The sequence below is a fragment of the Bacillus rossius genome, chromosome 10 (assembly GCF_032445375.1).
Source record: "Bacillus rossius redtenbacheri isolate Brsri chromosome 10, Brsri_v3, whole genome shotgun sequence".
In the NCBI taxonomy this organism is placed as follows: Eukaryota; Metazoa; Arthropoda; class Insecta; order Phasmatodea; family Bacillidae; genus Bacillus; species Bacillus rossius.
Genome location: NC_086337.1, coordinates 26,734,103 through 26,753,361, shown reverse-complemented (window position 1 = coordinate 26,753,361; position 19,259 = coordinate 26,734,103). Strand labels below are relative to the sequence as shown.

General features: G+C 36.5%; 1 protein-coding gene across 2 annotated transcripts in view; it reads left to right on the top strand.

The window, feature by feature from the left end:
* LOC134535881 (uncharacterized) overlaps positions 1 to 16,933 on the top strand; it is a 125,868-nt gene extending 108,935 nt beyond the window's left edge. For both annotated transcript variants that reach the window (XM_063375227.1, XM_063375228.1), the window contains exons 2-6: positions 1,768 to 1,962; positions 9,219 to 9,329; positions 9,750 to 9,865; positions 11,264 to 11,440; positions 16,087 to 16,933. In XM_063375227.1, the coding sequence (XP_063231297.1) occupies positions 1,768 to 1,962; positions 9,219 to 9,329; positions 9,750 to 9,865; positions 11,264 to 11,440; positions 16,087 to 16,170 (683 nt within the window). In that variant the 3' untranslated portion in view covers positions 16,171 to 16,933. The remainder of the gene's footprint in view (positions 1 to 1,767; positions 1,963 to 9,218; positions 9,330 to 9,749; positions 9,866 to 11,263; positions 11,441 to 16,086) is intronic.
* Positions 16,934 to 19,259: the final 2,326 nt, after the last annotated feature.

Sequence of the window (19,259 nt, the reverse complement as noted above, 5' to 3'; positions counted from 1 at the left end):
CAATCATAATTCATTGTTATACAACAAGTTTTTACTATGTCCATGATCTTTCAGTGTTATAAATTAAAACAGCCAGCATCATGAACCACCGTATCATCATGTACATAGGATCGTGTCATCAGGATTAAAGGATAAACTTGGATACGTTGCACAGAACTTTTACCTCTTATTCTATCATCGGCAGCCTCGATAAACATCACTTCCAAGCTTCAGCGAACATCTGTGGCGGATCAGAAGCTGAGGAAAGAGGAACAGATGAGGGGGGAAAGCGGTTGTGCCCGTGTCAGAAAATTACATATGTCCTTTTTTGTTTTCCCCCAGAAAAGTAATTTCCTCGTGTGTTATTTGCGTCCAGCACCTCAAGCCTGATGGCTATTTTCATATATGCATGCATTAGTTTGTGAATAGTTAAAATAATATTTCACATTTTATGAGACATGACTACCTAATTAAAAAAAAAGTTAAACATATTTTTAGATGGTTTACAAGAATGTCCATTAGATTTCATATTGTGGCTACAAAGTGAGTTATGAATTTTTTTGTCTATTAACCCTTATTTTTAACACCCCTGGTGTCATCAAAAATACTTTTCAAACAAAATATTTTGGTATTAATCTTAGGAGGTATAACTCTAATTGAATGTAATATTTTTTATACTAAGAGAATTATAGCGATATTTCAGTTAAAAAAAAAAAACTTTCCGTATTTCTAACATATCGGTTCGATTTTGACCATTAATGAACTCAACTAAAATTTTTCATCTTTCAGTTAATATATCAGCCTTGAAGTCATCTGTAAAAAATTATAACAGTTAATGAAAATATAAGACGTTATATATACACACTTTTGAGTCGACAATGGTTTGTGGGGTGTACAACCATAAAGTAAAATAAAAAAATGAAGTAATTTTTTGGAAGTTGCACTGTGGTAATGACTGCAATAGGTAGTTTAATGGGATGCAATTTTCAAAATTACATTTTACTTTTAAATTAAAGTTTATTTTAATGTAGGTACTTCTAATGTGTAGGTACACCCCAAAAATAATACCAAAATGTTTCAGATGCTGAAATATTTTAGTAAATAATGCATTTCTTATTTTTATCAACAAGTATTTTTCAAAGCATAGTTGTGTTATTGCATCCGTATTGGCTACAATAACGCCACATTAAAAAAAAAAAAATTAAAATTACATTTAAATAACGTTTTAACAAGTTATTTAACAATAATCAAAATTGACGTGGATATGACAGAAATGACGAGGTAGTCTTTAATTGCTGTCATAGTCTGTGCAGATATCACGATACCATTTTTGGATAACAAACCTGCACAACACTTTTCGACGGGGAGACTGCATTTCTTACATTGGAGCCAGCTTACTTTTTTTCTCTGCACCATAAAAATGGTACTCCCCACCAGGGGCGCAACAACTAAATTTCCAAAGGGGGGGGGGCAATATACCTTTTTATAAAGAATCATCGATCCCCCTATTGAAGTGGGGGGTCCGGGGGTCCTCCCCCGGGAAAATTTGTATTTTAAGGTGGAAAATGGTGCTATTTAAGCAGTTTTATTATCTAAAAATTGATTACACAGCACTTCCTTTGCCCCTGTTTGACCCCACTTCAAGGTTTCAGAGGGAGGGGAAAACACCCTTGCCCCCCCCCCCTGTTGTTGCGCCCCTGCCCACAACAGTCTGCTGCTGTAAAAAAAAATATCTGTATGTTCGCATGTAGAATTAAATAAGGACTGGTCGATGACGTGTGGTGGCAGGCAGCTCCGCGGACACGCTGAGCAGCTGCAGCAGCGCCAGCAGCGTGGGCAGCTGCGACTCGCAGTCCTGGCCGCACGACCTCGCGCCGCTGGCCGTGTTCTCGCTGGCGTCTGCGCCGCGCCCCCCGGCGGGGCTCGCCGCGCTCGACCCCCAGTTACGCGCAGGCGTCGCGCTGCGCTCCGAGGAGAAGGGCGGTGAGTCTGCAGGGGTCTCGCAGTGCCGTCATCCCGGCGCTCGCACGTGCCATCGTCACTCCATCATCCTGGCACTCGCACATGCCATCGTCACTCCATTGTGCATACCATCATCCTAGCACTCACACATGCCATTGTCACTCCATTGTGCATACCATTATCATGGCACTTTCACATACCATTATTATGGCACTTGTGCACACCATTATTATGGCACTCACACATACCATTAATATGGCACTGGTGCATATTATTATGGCACTTGTCCATACCTTTGTCATGGCACTTGCACATACCACAATTATTGCACTCACACATACAAATTATAATGTCATTTGCACATCCATTATCATGGCACCCACACATACCATTATCATTGTACTTGTACCAACCATTATTATGGCACTTGTACAGACCATTATTATGGCACTTGTACAGACTATTGTTATGGCACTTGTACAGACTATTGTTATGGCACTTGCACATACCATTATTAAGCATTGTGTACTGTGCACCATGATGAAGTAATCAGGGTTGCAGATGTACAGTTATTTGACTGCAAATCAAACTTTGAAAATTGAATAATTTTAATCCATGATTTTGCTGAAGCAGTGATGACTGCATTGGCGTAGCTGTGTTCATAAAGTTGGGGGGGACAAATAATGATTTTGATGTCATGTAAACCCATTCCCCTCTTACTAAGACGGGGTGTCCGGGGGTCCTCCACCGGAAAGTTTTGATTTTAAAAGTGTAAAATAGCGCTTTTTAAGCAGTTTTTGTATCTAACCATTGGATACATCGATGTTAAAATTATTATTGTTTCCTTAAGATAAAATTTGATGAGTGAATAATTTACAAATAAAGTTGGGCGGAAGGCAGGGAGGGCAAAAGCTCTCTTTTTTTTTTTACTTGGATGGAATTAAATAGTATTATTTTTCAATCATTGTGACATTTTTATAAACGATTTTCTACAACTAATTCATTTACGATATTATCAATCTAAATTTTAAAAAAACATGTACACTTGGAAACATTAAATAAAATTGTTTATAATTCATAAACTTTGCCTTCTTGTCCACATAATAGGCTACATCTTATGTCACGACTACTTTGACTAATTAGCCCTACACATTTAAAATCTCGAGCACACATCACTATTCGATACCTTAAATAACACTGTACATTTTTTTTATTAAAGTCTTTCTGCTGTACTAGTGCCCGACTGCCTGTAGCTCGTTATCGTTTACCAAACACAAGTCCCCGTCTCTCATTCTTACTTATAAATAGAGATGCGATGACGTTTAAATCAAGTACGTCCAGCTCATGTTGATGAGCATGTAGTACAGCTACATGGTTAAGTCTTGCCTGTGTCATAGTTGATCTGAAAAATTAAATTTAATGGTAATTACTTTCCGACACATGAAAGTACAAAAACAATATTTATCAAAGCCAAATAATTTTTTTTAAGGTTTCACTAAAAATCAAACATACCTACCTGAGATAAGTTTTAAGCCTTCGTAGAAAGCTGAAACTTCTTTCAGCTGAACAAGCAGCAATCTCAAAACAACTTCTATATTTGAAAACAGCTGCCTAACTTCTAGCACAGAGTTCAATAGTAATTTTGGTAAATCTGTATTGTACGGATTAGCGCCAAAAAAAATCGTAAAAATATGAAATAACTTTCATTGTATGCTATCTTACGTCCTCTTTTCAGAACCGCCTGCGGAGATTAAAAATTCCAATTACTTTTGGAGATATCGAATTTTTTAATATTCATTTTTTGGCGATTTTTTTAAAAAAAATTTTAAAAAATCCGAAAATACCTTTATTCTGTGCTCTTTAACTTCCTCTTTTCATTAAACCCGGCGGAGATCAGAAATTCAAAATACTTTAGGAGATATGGAATTTTTTAATTTTCGTGATGTGCACTGATGCGGAGTTCAGCGGGAAGCCTACGATTCACACATCCTTCTGGACATACCCGAATACTCACGTTGGCAAGACTTCTTTTCTTAAAATTAGCAAGAAGTAATTAAAAATACTTTAAAACACGGTGGATGGTTGGTTATATTAGGTAAGTATAGCTACATTAAAATAACTGTAAAATCATTTTATGGTTGCTTAGCAAATAACTTTTAATGGCTGTATCCGAATACTGGCCTAATGGATCCCTTAGCTAAGGGATCCACTAAAAGTGCATCGTAGTGGACGCGGCCATCTTTGTGTTGAATCCGAATTCTCACAAGGGATGCCGATGCATCCCTTCACGCATCCACTAATTCGAGATTTCTAGGGATGCGACACTCGCATCCACTAACGCGTCCCTACATCCATTAGCTTCGGAATCGGGTTTTATTTTGTTTGTGTATAATATTACTTCAGATTTTCAGCATAATATTTGTTTAAAACATTATAAGCGAAAGTGATAACTTAAACAGAGACAAATGAAGACGTTAATAAATATAAAAAAATACGAATTTAAATTTAAAGTATAATTCAAAACTCATAAGTATTTTTAAAGTTTACAATTTATAAAATGTATTTTATTTGGATCGCTAACATCTATAACATACACGTTACATTATTTTTTAATTGGTAGGTATTTATTATATACGTTTTGCTGAATATTCGTAGATATTCCTACACAAAATGGCTGCGTGAACATTAGTACGACTGACAGTCAACAGGTGGTGCTAATAGTAAAAGTATTCGGATACTATCCATCCATTAGAAATGCGTCCTCTACATTGTGGCTGCATTTGCTAAGGGATGTAGGGATGTGTGTGCTAAGGACGCATCCCTATGTATTCGGATACAGCCAATATGTAGCTATCCAGCGCTAGGAAACCATTAACATGATTTCACAGTATTTTTAATGTAGCTATCCTAACCAAATCAACCATCCACAATGTTTTCAAGTATTTATAATATAGCTAACAATACCTAATTGACCATTAGTTTTCTAGAGTTGCATATTTATTTACAATAAACAAAAAAAAAAAAACCGAAGATGCACGATCGGGCGTTCGCCTCTCGTCTGTTGAAAGAAGGCTTGCCAACGTGAGTATTCGGGTATGTCCAAAAGGATGAGTGAATCGTAGGCTTCCCGCGTTCCCATTGTTGCTTGTTTACAAGTATGATATTTTTTTTTTTCGCGACGTAGTTGAACGACTACATCACGTAAAAAGAAAATTACGTGAGTTCCTACTGTTCATCCTTTTTCCCGGTTTGTTAGGTCAGGTCAGCTACATTATAAATACTTTAAAACTAAACAACCATTAAAATTAATTTTTATTATTTTTAATGTCCGTTCAGTTTCAAGTATTTATACTGTAGCTGACCTGACCTAATCTACCTTTGTCCCGTTTTGTTAGGTCAGGTCAGTTACATTATAAATACTTAAAACTATACAAGTAAAATTAATTGATATTATTTTTAATTTCCGTTTATTTTGAAGTATTTATCATATAACTAACCTTACCTAATGGAAAATTTCTGTTATTTATGCATTCACGCACACACGGCAAAATATAAAATGGCGCCTGTTGAATGATTACATAGGGCTTGTATTGCAAAATAAGAACGGCGATATCTCCAAAAGTAATTGGAATTTTTAATCTCCGCAGGCGGTTTTGAAAAGAGGACATAAAAGAGCATATAATGAAAGTTATTTCATATTTGTACGATTTTTTTTGGCGCTAATCCGTACAATACAGATTTACCGTAATTTTGATACATCCTTAACATATTTTGGCTTATGCCTTCGTAACTCAGTCGGTAAGGTACCGGTCTGCAGTGCGAGGGATCCCCTTTCAAATCCGGGCTCGGCCAATGATGTTGTGTTTTATTTTCATCTCATTTCACCCCTATCGGCTCTTAAGACCTCCTTGTTAAAGGGCCGTTAAACACTCTTCACTCACTTAATAACAATGTAAACATTTAATCAGGGTAAAATCTCCTGCAGTTACTACACTATTTTTCTTATTAAAACTATTTTTAAGTACTTAAGTGGAGAGATCCCTTTTGAAGGAGTGTATCTGGGCGAAAAAAAAAGTGAGAGGGTGTTTGAAATGAGGTGAACGGTGTGCCGCGCCGATAATAAAAGGCAGGGAAAAGGGAAAACAGGCAATTCCTGAGAATACCAACTTTCCGAAGCATCATCCCGGCATAATTTCCACATCAGAGAAACGAACCAGATAACTTATAATAACTGCAATTTTAAGAAAAGGACAACTTTTTATTTACATGAATACTTTTGCTATGTTTAGTAGAATTTTTTATGTATGCATAGCTGTTCAATGGTTATTAAATTTGTGTGGACTTTCTAAAAAGAAACATTTTTATTTCAATGTTTACAAATCCTTAAGTTAACCTTTTAACTTTGTTATCTCTTTTATGTTTAAGGATGAGTTACTACCAGCAAGGGACAGAAACTTAAGACTACAAATTATAAAATTACAGTTAAGAGTTAAGTGTTAAATATAATGGTTTAATGGTAATTAAAAACCACCTCCTACCCCCCCCCCCCCCCCCAAACACACACTTGTTATTGCGACTTTATTACAAAGAGAATAATTAATAATCAATTTTATAATGTGTTGTACCGCCAGAATTTTTCTCATGATAGATTGTTACTCACCTCAATTCCACTTATTACTGGTTCACTTCCGTTCGATGAAGTTTCAGCATGAGCACCTTCACACTGTCTTTTGGCTATTGAAAAATATGCTAAAACAGTTTTTTTGTCTTTTCATTGTCGATAAAATGAAATACTAATGCACACGTAAGTAGTTTGACTCTACATCTACAACTCTCTGGTCTACTGCTCAACACATGTTTCTACAACACTACTCCTTACACCCAACACGACAACAAAATAGCGAAATACTTAAGGTTATTCACGGAATGTGCAAGTACACTCACAGACGATATGTATAGGTGTATGATACACAAGGAGGGAGGGAGCTAAGCTGCCTAATGACAGCAGACATTAGGTCTGGTTGCAAAGTGGAAGGGGCATAGTCCTGCAGGTATACTCTATTTCAATTAACATCGGTACGTTTTGACAGTTTAAAGTAAAGTCACTTTACTATTTGTTTTTGAATGTTATAATAATTTCGATGCTGAACATATTTCTTGCACATGAACCTTTGATACATGGTACCCGATTCGCTTAGATTATAGATTTATTCAAATAGCATAACAGTAATGCGGAATAATATTATAAAATAAAAATATCCCAGTCTAGAAAGTTGGGGGGGACAGTCCCCTCCACCCAAAAAGTTCAGGGGGACACGTCCCCCCTGTCCCCCCCGGTTCCTACGCCCCTGGATGACTGTGCTTGGTTTCATGCTTAACACCACTTTATATTTAGGACTATCAGAATATAAATCCCTGACAAGAAATGTGATCAATATTACAATTAACATAAAGCCAGGCCCTCTTCTGATCACAAAATAAGTACATTAGATAAAATTTTGTTTTTCTAGGAAAAAATTTAAAGGAAACAATCTGATCACGATCTTCCTCATGCATGAGCTTCTGGATCCATTTTTGCCTAGCACTATAAAGATTTATCATCCAATTATGGTATTTCTTTTTGTGCCTGGCCCGCAACTAGTGAGGGACAGGATCAGTGCAGCAAAAAGTATACTTCCTTCTTCCCCTCCTCCTTCCAAGCACAATGTACTGTTCCGCACAGTTGATATCTCTCGTGTGGCATTATTGAAAAATTCGGAAAACCTGAGGTAGTAAAGCATGAGGGAAAGAAATTTACAAGGTTTTTATTCACTCTTACTTCATTACTTCAATTAAAAATGAAAAAGATCATGAAAGCAAAAATCCTTAAGCATTTCCTACCAACAAATAAGAGTCAAGCGAAAGAATCAATTGAAAACTCACCTTTTTAAAAAGAGTGAAACGGTAATAGACCACAGCTCTATTTCTCCACAACTGCCTCTGCAGAACCAAGGCAAGTGACTGAGCGTCTGGTTGGCGGTCTAGAACAATCCAAGGGTCTCCCCGCTACTGACCCTCCATATCCCCAGCCATTGAACCATGTTGCCCTCAAAGCTACACCTCCAAACATTTTCTGTGAGGGAGTGAAGGAAAAACATCTGGACATACCATTTTTAATTTATTACATTTTACTGACAACAATAAATAATGTGTATTTTTTTTAATGGAATCCTGATATAACTGACTAAATCAGTTAGTGTATTAAAGTATCAAAACGAACAATTAATTGTTGATCAAACATTAATTTTTAAAGTGTCTTTCTTACCTAGGAGTTGGACACAGTGATGGAGTAAAAAACTTTTTTTTTAAATTTTTTACTTAATACTTATAAATATATTTTGGAGGTAAAATATAGCCTCCATAGTAGAAAAAAGGAGCTGAATAGTTAAGAATTTTTTTTCCAATGACTGGCATTTACGTTTGAGGTTGAAAAGTGACTGAGACGTATGATTTACAGATTTTCATATAATTAGTCATTAACAAAAGAGAAACTGTACTAACAACTTAAGGCCAGTTGGCTGATATAGTTATTTAAGAATGAAATAAAAAAATTTAAATATGTTACAAACAGAATGAGGTAAAATAAAAAAAAAATACTAGGATAGTGTTTTGTTTGTGGAAATTCATATTGGTAATGTAACTGTAGTTTGTAATATCACCACCCTTAGTGCAAAATTAAAGGGTTGCTAACTACATGCTGTAATGATACTGCAGCACTTCAAAAGGGTTATGATATTTTTGCTAAAAATTTGAATTGCTCAAACTCATACGTTATGTTGAGTTATTCATTTTTTCCATAACATTTTTTAATGGCTATTTTTAACATTTTAACCTCTATTACATTTGTTAATCTGCCACAAATATTTCCAACAGTTATTCACTTAGTGTGATTTCATGGGTGCAAAAATGTGTGCAAGTCTTTGTAATTATCACAATTGACGCACCTTTTTACACCCACAATACTACACTAAGAGAATATCTGGAAAATATTTTTGGTATAAAAATCCAACGGAGGTATTGAGTTAAAATTTTAGAAATAGCCCTTAAAAAAAGTAATGACAAACAAAATGGCATGTGAGATTGAGTTGTAATGACAAATTATGAAACTGTATGACTCAAATGTAGTAAATGTTTAAATAGTAACTGCTATGTTAAGTAGGTATAATTGATGTAATTATTTTTTTGCGTAATTGCTAATGAGCATGACTTAAGGGTATTTTGTTTCCTTTTTGCAATAGTTCTTTTTCCATGGGTCCATTTCAACAACATCCATGATACACCAAGAAATTACCAGCTTCCAAAAATGTACCAAGACCATATTCTCAGCAACGGGTCCATTTTACAGCAAGGTAACATTTGATTACATAATATATTTAATTCTATTGTCTATTTTAATTCTATTTACCAACACTGTTGGGCTGATATTTTTCGAGAGGCTTGTACAAAATAATTGTATTTACTGCCTGAGCCAAAAGTTGTGGTGGTTAGCCCTCCCAGGTGCAATAGGTTGGATGGTTATCGGGATTGCCCGACTAGTAGCTGAAATTCCCAACATCTTGGCTGTGTACTGACTGTTAAAAAAATATTGACCGTTGATCAAGGGAAGAGCTTCCTGCAGTGATACACGCCCGCGGCACACTTGGTGTATTCATGCCAGGGTTATTCACCATGGCCTCACATTGCCTTCTAGGAAAGGACCACGCTGCCATTGCACCTCAACACTCAGTCCTGGATCCTGGAGGCTGAATCTGTGAAATGTTCTGTTTCAGGCCTGTACCGCGAAGTGAGGGGCATAGTCCCGGAAAACGACATGCCGCAGATCCCGGACAACCACACGAGCTACATCGTGATGGGGTTCAAGAGTGCGGAGAAGGGTTTTAACCAGGTGGGTGTGTTGATCGCTGATGAGTTTGCATCTGAACAGCAGAAGCTACGCAATGGTGTCGGTACTACATTCACCTACGACTATGAGGCATTAACTCCTATTGCTAGAATCCTTTAAAGATCATGTCGAGTTACGTCAGCCAAGTTTTTATTTTGCAGATCTGACTCTTAAGGGACTATGAGTGGTGACAGTAGCATATGGTGGAGAAATGAAGATAAAGGTGTAGTGCTTTCAAGAACCTGTACCGGTTGTTTCACCTAAAAATCACTCTGAAAACACGGCCTATTAGCCATTTTAACTCTTATAAAAGTACAGTTTAAAAATATGAATCCAAAATCAAAAGTACTTTTTGGTCCTCAGCAAATTCTTAAATGCTTTTGGTAAACAGACCCCACTCAGATATCTTAAGTAGTTTTCAAATCACATTTTGCCTGAAGCTCTGTGCAGCCTCCGGGTACCCTAAGACCCCGTCTTGCTCACAATGTTGATTTTTTGTACTGCCACAGTTATTTTCAGCAGATATTGATTTAGTGCAAAATCATGGGTGTAAAAAGTGTTAACATTCTTGTATGCCTTTTTTTACATCCAGGATATTACATTAAGTGAATATCTGTTGAGAATATTTGTGGAAGAACAAGAAATGCTAGGAGGGTCGAGTTAAAATGTAAGAAATAGCACTTCAATAAAAGTAATGATGATAAAAAAAATCACCATGGTGTGCAAAAAAGAGTCCTAGGATACAATACAACCAATTTGTCGCAATGTTACAAAAAAAAAAAAAAAAGGGGCATTAAAGTTTATAACTAAACATGAATCTTGTCAGTCAGTGGGTTTTCCTTGGGATAGGTATTCCCATTTCCCCCATCCCAACACTTTGTCAAAAATCCATTTTCATCTAATCACACCTATTCTTTAATAATTATGATATAGATGAGAGACTAAGCCATAACTATTTAATTCATTTGCCTATAAAGAGTAAACCTGAATTCGGCTGCAGGTACATCACGACACATTGAGTGCATCCCGAGTCCGGTATACATCTTTTAAGATGGAGCTGGATGACATTTTTATCTTAAACAGAGGAAAGTATTTAAGATTGAACACTTAAAAAGTGCCTGGATCATGTTTGATCGAACAAAAGTAGTTCTACAACCACAGAGAATTCTGTCGCTGTAACAAAATTATTTCATTGGTAATATTTATATTTCCCAAAACCTTTTTGTGGCGATGTTACGACTCCCGGACTTATTTTGTCGTGATGAACCTGCGGCTGAAGTTTGTTGGTGGAATGTGTCGCTCGTGCTCGGGACAGCATGCAGACGGAGCAGTAGAGTGTGGCAGCGCAGAGCGCACGGACGGACCTAGTAACGGAACTCTGGCGACGGACTGTCGGCGCAGGTGATGCTGGACACGTGGAAGGACTGGACCGGGGCGCGCCACGTCTACATGTACCTCCCGGACGAGCTGGGGCTGTCCAGGATCAGCCTGTTCCACCGGGAGTCCCCCGACGACGTGTCACTCTTCAAGTACATCGTGCTGGTGGAATGCCGCAACGTGGTCACCAGCCACCAGCAGGTACCAACTGTCCCGCCAACTAACACTCGGGAAAAAAAATAACATTATCGTTAACTGATCCGCATCACGATAGACTTTGCGTTAAATACTATTTGAAGGACATAGTCAATTTTAATAATATTGCCTTTAAAAAAAATAGCACTGTGCTTTTATTTGGAATACCCGGTGTGTTACTATGAAAAATTGCTGATCTGCACCTAATAATTGTTGTAAGTTTCAATAAATGATGTGGCCAACCTTTTGCTTTTAACTCACTCTCTGTTTACTAGTATCGCACAGTACACACACAGCCGACATGGCTGCAACGATAACATTCGTACACATACAAAAACAAGATGGCACCTAAACAAAGGAAGTCAAATCAAAGTCTTATGTAGCAAATACAAATAAAACATTATTACTTTGGTGACGTGTGTCTCACAAAACATATCCAACAATAATAGTATCTAACATGTTAAGTCCAGTCCCATGTATACCTGGGTAAAGTAGGATATATTTGCCTGAATCTGCAGTACGGAGATAAAAGACAAGACTAGTACCTACACCCGAGCTCGCTGTTCAGATACTTGCACCTTCTTTCCCTTTATTAACTCCAGGTTAAGCGTGAGCACAACTCATAGTATTCAGTGATTTTGACATTATGAAAACAGCCCAACTATTTTCAAACTGAGTTCTTAACTCAAAAGTCTCTAGTTAATTATGCTGCCACTGGCCAGATGCTACGCTACCGCTTGTGTATTGTCATTACGTATCCTACGTCCAAAACGTAACACCAACTTCCTACGTAGCATCCACATGAATTGTGCAGTCAACAAATATTTACTAATCGCTATCTGCACAATAAAGTTTACGTCAACAACCTGTGACTCTGGAAAAATACAAGTGCAACGTAGAATATTCCAGTGGTCATCATACCAAAGTTCCGGACCCTCACAGGCACAGCTTGGACAGCGTGGTGACGTAGGCCGCAGCAGAGTTGGGTGTCTTTGTACATCGGGCTTCCTTCGGCAGTCTCCGGTGGTGAGCTTCTGCTCTCCACGACACTCGAACAATATATACCCGGCGGGCACGACTGTGAACTAGGCTTAGAAAATTCTGCACTGCCTTCGCCACAGATTTTTTTTCAAAACTTCCGTCCATGAATCACTCGGTGACATTTTACCCCCACATTTTTTTCGTAGTGCTCAGCGGGTCACCTACACTCCAGGCTTCCTCATTCTTACATTACCACTTTTAAACACAGCGCGTAGCCGATACCAAATCCAAATATTATTTACGTAGCAGGGGGAATGAAATACAACTGTATAACAAATTCATTAAAAGTTTTGTTTACGCATTGGAGTTAAATTATAAAAAATATATTTGGTTATATATAAATCATATTTTAATTGTATCAATTTTATTATTATATAAACAAACTGACACACATTAAGTATGTAATTCAGTAGCAAAGTAAAGTAATAGTGTATATAAACACTATTGATCAATTTAGATAATCCAGAGAAAAAATAAAATATAGAAATTAATTTAAGCAAGTGCACAGTTAAAGGGGAGGGGGAAGGTATATAAACACAAAACAGAATCTTGTAAACAAAAATTTTCTCCTTCAGAGTGTAGGATTAAAGAGAAACATATTATCTTTCTTATGTGCCTGTTTGTCATTACGGTATGTACAACCTTTTTGGGAAAGCAATTGACAGGCATTTAATTTTTAAATGCAAAAATAAATAGCAAGTCGAAAGAATATTAAATGTTATTTGTTGTATATTCAGACATTTTCCAAATTAACACTGCTAACCATGACCTACTATGCAAATAACACTGTAATTATGAAATAAGTGGTGATTATGTAAAACGGTTCCACTCTATTCCGAACAATAGACAATTAAGTGTTACCTGACCTGAATGACCCCGCTTCCATTCAGGCAAAGGAACTGTCTCAAGCTTGTGAACGAGGGACACTATTTCTTTTCTGTGTGGTGTGTTTGAAAACATAAGCAAGGACATCACACATTTGTTTGTGCTGATGACCCCAACATTAGTACTATAAACAGCACATGATTATGTCCTACAGAAAACAACTTAACAATAAATAGCCCAAAGTTACATTCTTTGAATGATTCTTGCAACTGGGAAGGTTGATTCCAATCATTATAACAGACTTACGCCATTCCTAGTTTGAACTGTATGTCATAGAGAAAACACGAAGAATGGACAAAGAAAGATAAATACACAAACACCACCATAAAGCAAGCCAAAATTAGCTATGTTGCATGTTCTAATGTTAAATGCAAATACAGCTTAAAGAATTCTGTGAAAGGAATTAGAATATTATCACAGCACAGATGAACACAATGGGCTGATAATGACGAGACACATGCAACAAAAACAGTAAAAAAAAAGAGACAAACAACAACTCTGGATAATCCAGCGATAGGCAGAGGAAACCAAAGATTATACTAACTAAAAAAAAATCTGGACAACACTAGCTACAATAGTGACACACATGTGAACCCAGCGATGAAATTAAACAGGTATTCTGGCAATACAACGTCGAGAGCACAGATTAACAAAGTAAGCTTCCCCGGACAAAACAGTTGTGACGTTTCGGGAACTGATATTTGCTCCCTTAACCAGGCACACATGGACTGATAAAGGACTGGAAAACAAGTGGTTTATATACCTTTGACCCCTTCTCCTGGCACGGCCAATGACAGAAGCTGTCTTTGCATTTAACATTTGACATCTGTTGGCTTTTTTTTCTGAGTGTTTGTGTATTCATCTTTCTTTGTTCATTCTTTGGGTTTTCTCTGACTCACAGTTTAAACTAGCGATGGCTTATGTCCCATATAATGATTTCAATGTGTATTCATCTTTCTTTGTTCCGTTCTTTGGTTTTTCTCTATGACATACAGTTCGAACTAGCAAATGTGTTTGTCCAATATAATGATTTAAAATATGTATTTATCTTTCTTTGTCTGTTTTTTTCTCTCTATGATGTACAGTTCAAACAAGTGATGGTGTGTGTATGTATGTCCAATATAATTATTAAATCATCCAGCCCAAAGAACCTTCCACAAATTATAGTGCCCCTTCTGCAACATTACGTTTATTGAGAAACTAATGAATCTCATTAAGGAGTGGTTACCTGGGTCTTGTCACATTTAGGTAGGTATAATTGATGCAGTATAGTGATGCTTATTCATAAAATTAAATTTTGAACATCAAAGGAAAGGAGATATAAAATGGAGGCTGTTATAAATATAAAATAATTATTCTTCACTAAAAAATTAGAAAATGTGTTTCAAAACTATTCAGAAGTTTCAAAACCGTTTGTTAATAAAAATAGAAGCTAAAAATTAACCTAAGAATGTTTTAGTCAAATACTGTAGTTTAATGATGAAAATCATGGCACATGTTTTAATTATATCAGAAAAGTGAGAAGAAATTAATATATTCCTATTACAAATGTACGTACTCATCTATGATTAAAAAAAATATGAAACTGAAAATATATTTTTATTTCTTGATATTTTTTTGTAATTATTCTGTAAAACGGTAAAGTTATAATTGTATTATTTTAGTACCTGATCAGACTTAATTTCCAATAGCTAGGGCTATGTATTTTTTGCAAAAAAAAATCTGATTGTTCATTAGACTTCATTGCCATTGTCATTGCCATTCAGAATGTTTTTGCTTCTGCACCGGATGGCAATAATTGGTGTGCTGACAGTTGGCATGTACTTGAAACAAACCCAGCCGACCACGAAACATAGACAATGCTACAAAGTTCTAATGCACAGCTAGTCTGGAAATATTTTCGCCATGTTGAATACTTGGAACAAGAAGTTCACATTTAGTTTAAAATGTGGATGTTGTTAGCGGCTGTAAGTCATTGCGAATGTGAGTTATAGTTAATGTTTTTGAAGTGAAACTACTTTGGCGCAGTGCGAGTTGTGAAACTATTTCCGAAGCTGAAAGGTTGCGGACGGTTCAGAGAACTCGTTGCCTTGAGCGGGCTTGATATTCTGAGCAGTTATTTTGAAGTTAGTAACAATTTTGTTAGTTCGTGTTTATTTAGAAACTTGTCTTTTTCTCCCTTTCTGCCATTTTACCCAATACAATATACTTAAAAGACAAGGTTTGAATTGCCAAAGAAGTTTCACTTCTACCAGATGTACTGAGCTACATGTGCTTTTTTTTTTTTTTTTTTATTTTGTAGAATTGGTGATTGTTTTATTGCATTATGTTTTTTTTTTAAGTTTTATATTTTTATACATATGGCCGATTCTTTAAAATAAAATTTTTTTTTGGGTTAGGGTTAGCACAAGAAAACATTTAAATATGTAACCAATATGTTAATACATAATTACTGTAACTGACATAACCCAATCAACCATTACGTATATATTTTGACAGTATTCTAAACGTACCTAACTGACAGTCACACAAATTTACAGTAGCTATTCTAATACACAATTAAAACAGTAAAAACTTGAAATATCACTATGTCATTTTATAGAATAACGTAGAAAGAAAATGCTTTTTCATTTTTTATTTGCTTTTTTCCAGATAATCAGAAGATTGAAAGCAATAGCAATGTATCTTTAAATGTAAACAAGTTTTTTTCTTCTTCTTTCTTTCAGATGATGTTATTGGACTTTGTACAACGACTGCGCGTGGAGAGGGTAACTGGCTACCTGTCTGTCTACAGCCCACAGCTTCTCTGACCACAATGTTACCAATATCCGAATGACGCACCTGCTGTCACTTGTGGGGGCCCCACAGCATGCAGACACATGGTGGCCCCTAGTCAGTGACATCACAACTGTTTTGATACTCATAGAGATAAGCCATAAGAGCACAATATCATAAATAAAATAATCATAGATTTAATCTAATTTTTACTATGAACAATGTACAAAATATTTTAGTTACTATAAATGCACAACTTACCACATAAGTATTTAATTAAAAGACCAGTTTACTCACTAAATGTATATAAATAATTAAAGATAACTACATAAAAATTTAATAAATTAACCATTAAACATTATGTAACTAAAATAAATTAAGAAAAGAAATGAGTTAATCTTGAAATATTATCTCATTTTTCACACAGACTTTTTTCTACATGGTAAATTGATAATGTTTAAAAATATCATTTCAGATTATTTATTTGTTATTTTTTTAGGATAAGTTTTGCAAGCAGATATTAAACATAAGTATACTGAATAAAAACTCTTTTAGTAGTACCTAAGTACATTATGAGAACAAAACGTATTGTATGTAGCTGTTATCTGAAACTGTTTGTTGTATATAATATTGTAAACACAATTACTCTTATAATAAGATTTATTTTGTAATGATTTCTGAAAGTTTTTTTTTAGCAATGTAAATAACCTAAAATATGATTTAAAGATTTATATTTAATTTATATATTGTTGTTATACAGTTTATTTGAAAAATGTGTAATAAATATATAAAAACCACCTTTTCTTCATTCTTACTTGCAGCAACAGTTATTCACTATTGGATGTAAATCTGTTATACATGTCACAGCTATCATTTTATACATTCCAAAACAGGTATACGTACATAGTTACCATATTGTATACATTTGTTTATTGTAACATATGAAAATCCAAGGTGTCACCAAATGTTACAATAAACAAATTTTTTTTATAAATTTGGGGTTAGAATATTAAAAGTGCCCACTAAACAATAAGTTGTGGTTGGTCTACAATTGTCAAACTGTCGTGAGGGGGGTTTTCGAATTGGTGTACGTTTATATCTTGGGCGCCACCACGTGGATGGGCACGTGGACCCGGCTACCGACTCTGTCCCAGGGCCGTGACGTGACCCATGTGGAGCTAGGCTCGACTTCCCCCCGCTAGCACTCACCGGCCCGCTCTCAGCGGCGGGCACGCTATGTTACTGCTCGTGGGGTCTTGAGGCGCCCCACACACCTCCGTCTCTGTGCTGGGAAACTCGTGGTCGAGAATTAAGTGCAACGAGTCCAGTGAATATTGAGCTTTATTGGTGCCGACACATACACTCACGACGCACACAGAAAACAGCACATAGTCCAGGTTTCTTGCTGACCAGGACACCGCGTGGCCCGGCTCTGAAAGTATAAGTCCGCCGATTAATTTAAAAATGCTCCGTGGAGGGGGGGGGGGGGGTGGGGGGGGGGAACTTTAATTAATTAAGTTAAACAGTCTGCCACCGGGGCAGGCCTGGAAGGTTGATTAAAAAAAGGTTTAAAAAAAATAGTTACGATGGCGGATGTTAACGGATCGGTTACAAGCAAAAGTTGAAGTCGACGAGGTGCTGAGGTGCGTCCTACCCCGCACGGCGAACGGAAGAGACTGCCCCGGGCCCCGGGTGTCATGGCCGCAGGAAGTGCTGAACTTACCGTTAGTACATTAATATTAAAGACAGTTAAACATAAGTATTAAAACCTTTTAAAAATTGCAAGTTATTAAAGATTTAAGGATTACGTATTACAGATACCGTGTTTTCTCGCATAATCGTCGCAGATTTTATTCTAAAATCAAGTTTGAAAAGTAGGGGTGCGACCATTGTGCGGGAAAAAAAATTTTGTTAGGTAAAGTTATTCATAAAAAAAATCCGTTCATGGAAAGTACGTTTATTTAAAAAAATATGGAGTATACAAGAGCACACCAAACAATCTATATTAATAATTCCTTAAACAAAAACCTTTCTTCAACTTTAAAAAGAAAAACCAAAACTCTAACGCGAACGCGTGAACTAACGTGTCGTAGTGTACACACTTGCCACGAAAGAATGCGGGCTATCAAATGTAGTTAACTCGGCACCTGACAGAGAGCGCGCGCATTGGATCCAATCGGCGATATATCAATATTCGACTACGTGCGCGCGCTCTATACGGGAAGCAACATAACCAAACATGAATGATGCGCTGGCTACATTTTTATAAGCGGTACGCCGAGGTAACGCAGACGATCAGATAAAGGAAATACCTTTTAAAAACGTCTTTAAAAGAACATTTACACGTCAGACAACTTTGTATTTCCGTTAATTAAATAAATAAGTGGTAATGACTGAAATTAAATTTTAGATTATACCTACACCGCGGCGACGCAGACGATCTGATAAAGGAAATAACTTTTAAAAACGTCTTTGTAAGAAAATTTACACGCCAAACAACGTCGTATTTTTCTGTTAATTTATTAAGTAAGTGGTAATGAACGAATAAATATTAGATTTATACTTTAAAATACATCGTTTTATATGGAAAAGATACCTACACAAAGCATTCGGCATCTACTAGCGGGACCAAAAACATCATGCGACGTTTACGCGAGAAGTTTTTTTATCCCAATTTTGACAGCCAAAAATATGGTTGCGACGATTACGCGCGTGCGACGATTCTGTGATAAAACACGGTATTTAAGAATTACATTATTTAAAAAACATATAGTCTCCACTGCTCCAGTTGGGGTGGGCGATGAAAGGGTTCGCGCAGTGGGACCGGACACACGCACACACGCACTTGTTGGTGGGAGGCTTGAAACAGAGGGTGTCGGTGGGGGGAGAGGGGGTTGGCAGTGGTGTGAGGCACATCGGGCTTAGGGAGGGCATAGCCCTGATCGACGTCAGAACAATGAACAGAAAGTATCTGAACTGAGGATAAGAGATATTGTGCATCTGAAGCAGACTCGTGTATAATTTAAATGACTGATCCTGTAAGTTCAACGTTTACTCACCAAGTTGTTCTAGACTCTGTCACACAAACAAGAAGATTCTTCATTTGTCTGTTTTCAAGCCTTAT